At 53.0% G+C, this 5,134-nt stretch overlaps 2 protein-coding genes across 3 annotated transcripts in view; one reads left to right on the top strand and one right to left on the bottom strand.

Annotated features, from left to right (window-relative positions):
- plekhg4 (pleckstrin homology domain containing, family G (with RhoGef domain) member 4) overlaps positions 1-3,278 on the top strand; it is a 15,349-nt gene extending 12,071 nt beyond the window's left edge. For both annotated transcript variants that reach the window (XM_017303104.1, XM_017303105.1), the window contains exons 13-22: positions 486-575; positions 643-867; positions 1,635-1,805; positions 1,877-2,057; positions 2,181-2,297; positions 2,371-2,509; positions 2,569-2,660; positions 2,745-2,884; positions 2,966-2,999; positions 3,076-3,278. In XM_017303104.1, coding sequence (XP_017158593.1) covers positions 486-575; positions 643-867; positions 1,635-1,805; positions 1,877-2,057; positions 2,181-2,297; positions 2,371-2,509; positions 2,569-2,660; positions 2,745-2,884; positions 2,966-2,986 — 1,176 coding nt within the window. In that variant the 3' untranslated portion in view covers positions 2,987-2,999; positions 3,076-3,278. The remainder of the gene's footprint in view (positions 1-485; positions 576-642; positions 868-1,634; positions 1,806-1,876; positions 2,058-2,180; positions 2,298-2,370; positions 2,510-2,568; positions 2,661-2,744; positions 2,885-2,965; positions 3,000-3,075) is intronic.
- A 371-nt stretch (positions 3,279-3,649) lies between these two features.
- rab8b (RAB8B, member RAS oncogene family) overlaps positions 3,650-5,134 on the bottom strand; it is a 9,528-nt gene continuing 8,043 nt past the window's right edge. Inside the window, exons 7-8 of the mRNA XM_008402075.2 lie at positions 5,023-5,073; positions 3,650-4,930 (exon numbers count right to left, since the gene is read on the bottom strand). Of these exons, the coding sequence (XP_008400297.1) occupies positions 4,841-4,930; positions 5,023-5,073 (141 nt within the window). The 3' untranslated portion in view covers positions 3,650-4,840. The remainder of the gene's footprint in view (positions 4,931-5,022; positions 5,074-5,134) is intronic.

Raw genomic sequence — 5,134 nt, forward strand, 5'->3', positions numbered from 1 at the left:
GGGCCACCACCCCGGTCCAGTGGGACCACCACCCCGGTCCAGTGGGACCACCACCCCGGTCCAGTGGGACCACCACCCCGGTCCAGGGGGCTGCCCCCGATGTCCCTACAAAAACCAGCACACCAACATGCAGAGCCTTGAGGAACTCCGGGTGAATCTCATCCCSTTCCCGGGCCTCGCCACCGACTTCGTGTATTTCTAGGGAATTAAAATCAAACATCAAATGTTAACCAACATTTATAATTAAATTATTGGGTTAAATTTACTAAATCAGTTTCTGTAGCAGCCAGTCCTCCAGGTCCGAGTGTCCCAAGTCCAACACGCCGTCGTCTGGTTCCTCCAGCTCCACCCATGTCATGTGGCACATGACGCACTTTTCAGATTTTTATTTGTAAAATGGGTTGGAAGCCATTTCCTCACCCAGCATTGTGTGTGTGTGTGTGTGTGTGTGTGTGTGTGTGTGTGTGTGTGTGTTCTGGGAGCAGCAGGAGCAGTTCGGCCTCTACGCTCTCTACAGTAAGAACAAACCCAAATCTGACGCGCTGCTAGCAAACCACGGCCACGCCTTCTTCAGGGTGAGTGCTGCAGCTTCTCTGACCTCTGACCTCGGGCGGCTCCCTGACCTCTGACCCCTGCCTGCAGAGGAAGCAGCTGGAGCTGGGCGATAAGATGGACCTGTCGTCCTACCTGCTGAAGCCCGTCCAGAGGATGAGTAAATACGCCCTGCTGCTCTCTGACCTCACCAAGGAGGTGGGCGTGGCTCAGGAGGCGGAGCTTACCGCGCTGCAGGACGCCACCAACATGGTCAAGTTCCAGCTTCGCCACGGCAACGACCTGCTGGCCATGGACGCCATCAGGGAATGCGATGTGAGTGGAGGTGTTTCTGATGACCTTTGACCCACAGGACCTGCAGCAGGAGTGATGTCTGCAGAACTCCGACTTTATCGTTTGTTCTCCTGATGACAGAAACACAACCCGGTTTATAGCAGCGTTTGTGGAAATCGTTCACCGACCGTGAACTTATATCGATGTTGAAAACGCAGCGCAGAGACCGCAGAGGAAGCTGAGTCGTTCAGGATTTAAATCTGTTTCCATGGTAACAGCTTTCCTCAACAAGTCTCTGTGTTTCTATTGGCTGCTTGACTTTACATCACAGCGCAGTTTGGCTGCATCGTATCCCCGCTGAGCGGATTGTGGTGCAGAGATGTAAGCAAAACGGAACAAAAGTTTAATAATATTTATTAATGTGCATCAAACTAGCTGAGTTTAAGTATTAATAAGTAAAAAAACAGATCATTGATGTGATTTTTGGAAAATTGCTAACGCTCTTACCATGAGGATTGGACCCTCTGCTCAGTAAAATGCAATGAACCGCCTCAGCTTACGTCTCATCCTGATTTAATGGATACGGACAAAGGCAGATACATTAAATCAGAATCATGTTTTGTTTTAGGTCGCTGTGTTGTGAGTCTCTGTTTATTCCAGCCGGAGTTTGGATGTAATCAGGGAAAATATTTTTTATTTAATTAGCAGTTTAGTAACTTCCTCTGTTCTCAGCGGTCCTGCTGTGTGTTGTTTCCACCAGTAGATGGCAGCGCTGAGCCCCAGGTGAGCTGGTTCTGCTCTCCCTGCAGGTGAACCTGAAGGAGCAGGGTCAGCTGATCCGGCAGGACGAGTTCACGGTCTGGAGCGGCAGGAGGAAATGCCAGCGCCACATCTTCCTGTTCGAGGATCTGCTTCTGTTCAGCAAGCCCAAGAAGATGGAGGGCGGGCTGGATGTCTTCATCTACAAGCACTCCTTCAAGGTGAACTGCGCCGCCGCGTTCTGACGGACTTCCTGTGAGCTCCGGTTCTGATTGGACGCATCCTGTTTCAGACGGCGGATGTGGGCCTGACCGAGTCCAGCGGGGACGACGGGCTCCGCTTTGAGATCTGGTTCCGTAGGAGAACCGCCAAGAACCAGACCTTCGTCCTGCAGGCCGCCTCGGCCGACGCCAAGCACGCCTGGACCGCCGACGTCGCCCGCATCCTGTGGAGCCAGGCGGCCCGCAACAAAGGTGGAGGCTGCCGCTGCTGCCGCCGCCGCCATGCAGACACACAGACGCAGTTAACGAAATGGCGTGTGTGTGTGTGTGTGTGTACACGTGTGTGTGTGTGTGTGTGTGTGCGTGCGTGTTCAGAGATGCGTCTGAAGGAGATGGTGTCGATGGGAGTGGGGAACAAACCGTTCCTGGACATCCAGCCGAGCGACGCAGCCATCAGCAACCGGGCCGTCCATTACATCATGAAGCCCAGAGGTACGGCCAGGTTCCCATGGCAACAGCGAGCTGAGATCAGAACGTCTGACCCATTCGGTTCTGCTCTGTCCAGGCGCCAGAACCAGGGCGTCCATCGCCGTGGTGACCTTTGACCACACCCACCCGTTCAGCAGGACGGCAGCCTTGGAGGCGGCAGCATCAGGACCGTCGTCCTGCAGCCTGCTGGGACCACTCAACCTGCACATGTTCAGGTAGGAGTCGCACCTGAAGCCCCGCCCCCTCTCCTGCTCACCTGTCCTTCCTCCTGCAGCCCCTCCGCCCTCCCGGCCGACGCCTCCTTCAGCTCCTCCTGCATTGAGGAAGACGAGCAGGAGCAGGAGACCAGCAGCCAGCCCTCCATGAGTATGAGCTCTGACCGCTGTAGCTCCGCCACCTGGAGCTCACCTGGTCAGGTGAGTGAGTAACCCTGTCTCGGTGTGTCTGCAGCCACCGAGAGCTCCGGCTCCTCCTCCCACTGCCTCTCCGGCTCCACCGGCTCCGACAGCGGCTGCGCCTCCTCCCACCTGCAGAACGAGCCCCGCCCCTCCTCCGGAAAACGCCACGGCAACGGCGCCTTCGTCTTGGCTGTAAGTCAGCTCACTTCTGATTGGTCAGGGCGTGATGATGTCATCAGCTGCTGAGGTCACATGATCTCTGCTCCTCCTCAGGAAGCCGCCACCGTCGTCTGACGCCTCTTCGCAGGTTAGTCCTCTTTTATTTTGAAGGCTGGAAGAGGAAGTTGTTGCTATGGTTACTAATCTGCGATCTCTGTGTGCAGGTTCTGACGGTTCCAGGAGGAACGGTGGTTCTACTTCCTGTAAATATTCCTGTTCAGTCCGGTCAGCAGGTTTCTCCTGAGCCAGCCTGGTGGTACAGAACCGGTCCAGAACCGGTCCGACTAGACGTGTGTAAATATTCCTCAGCTGAGCGTTGCTGGCTCTTTTCTAACCTCGTTAATAAACACGTTTGATGAAAAGCTCAGCAGCGTTTGTTCTGACCCAAGCTGGTTCTACTGGACCTCAGTGGTACCGGGATCGGGTACGTCCAGGTGTTTTTATCCAGAAAATCATCCTCACAACCGGTTCTGGAACCCAGACCTCGGATGACCCTGATGAAACTTTACGCCGTCCGTTCTGAGCGGCTCTGAAACAACCGGGTCGGGTTTCAGGTTCTGCTTCAGTCTCTGAGGACGACCTCTGACCTCCACTGTCTGGCTGAACAGAACCACATTTGTTCTGTTCTCTGAAACAGAACCAGACAGAACTTTCCATTCGGACCAGGACTTCTGTTCACTTCGATCCGATCAGGCCCAGCTCTTCATCATCATCATCCTCTGACACAAGGAGACAAACTCCAGTATAAAACAAGTTTATTTAGAAAATCCTTCATGGTACAATACAGTTAGAGGCTTTTATTCTGAAAGTCAGGTAGAAAAATAAACTCAAGAGGAACTCTGGAGACAGCCGGGTTCTCCGGATCAGTTGCATAGCCGGTTCCGGTTGGGTTCTGCTGCCCTCAGACCAGCTGACGGATCAGAACCTCCTCATGTAAAACTGATTCTCCACAGGAAGCTGAAACATTTCCTGTTTCACTGAAAACTGCAGCACTTCCTGTCCTGAGACAACTGTTAGAGCAGAAAACCTCAAAATAAAAGCATGAAAACAAACCGAAGCTGCGTTGAAATGAAACCATCAGTCGTCCTGGTTGGAGACGCAAGACCGAAACTTGCCTACTTCATGCTCACAGCTGCCATTTTTAAATCAAGCATGGCCGCCCTGCTGACCCCGAGGTGACCTTCCTGGAGACAGCTTTAAAGGGACAGTTCACACTTTGTCCATCAGTGTTTGAGCGCGCTCAGTTTGAACAATCAGAGCAGAAACATCTGCATTCAGGCGCACAAGGAGCTGGATGAAGCTCCTCGGCCTAGTCAAAGCCCAGATACTGAGCTCTTGCAGATGCTGTGGGGAGACGGGAAGTGATGAGGGGACAGCGTCCCTCAGATGGAGACAACAAGCTTGTCCTGAAGGGATTTCATCCAGACTGACTAGATGTTAGGGTGTGCTAACTTTTCCCTGAGTTAGAGAAAACTTTGGTTGTTCTACTGATTAGTTCCTGTGTTTATTTAGATAAAATCACTTTAAATTCTGGAGATAAAAATTAAAGATTAAACACCTATATGTGAACATTGGTAAAGAGCTGATCAAGGGGTGTACTAACTTTTCCATGTGAACATGCTCTTAGAGCGAGGCGCTGGAGGACTGCCAAGCAGACAGGAAGCAAGGATTTCAGCTGAAACTGGGCGTGCTCAGATGACCAATCTGGAAAAATACGAACTGTCCCTTTAAGTGTGTCTGTACATGTAAGCTCCGCCCCTATATAAGCCCCGCCTCCATCCTACAGAAATAAAAACATTGCCGATTGTTTTCACGTTTCAAGGCAGCCGCCATCATAACCTGGATGGAGGAGGAGCCACAGTGGGTCTGGAGGCTCCGCCTACCGCAGAGAGCGTCTGCAGGTGATTGGTGGGCCGCCGCAGGCTCCGCCTACAGCAGCGAACACCTGAACACGCTCTTCCTGGAGAGCGGCTCTGAGATCTTCACTTGGCCACCTCCACCTGCCGGACCCCCGTCGTTCTGCAGGGAAAACAAGGAATGTCAAGAGAACTGGAAACACCTGGAAATACCTGGAAACACCTGGAAACATCCGGATGTTCGGGTCGACTCACCATCTTTCTGTTGAGGCGGCTCATGATGTCTCTGGCGAGGGTCAGGAAGCCCTGAGGAGACGAACAACATTAACCACAGGTTCTACTGCGGACCGGTTCTACTGCGGACCGG

This window comes from Poecilia reticulata, unplaced genomic scaffold (genome assembly GCF_000633615.1).
Source record: "Poecilia reticulata strain Guanapo unplaced genomic scaffold, Guppy_female_1.0+MT scaffold_181, whole genome shotgun sequence".
NCBI lineage: Eukaryota > Metazoa > Chordata > Actinopteri > Cyprinodontiformes > Poeciliidae > Poecilia > Poecilia reticulata.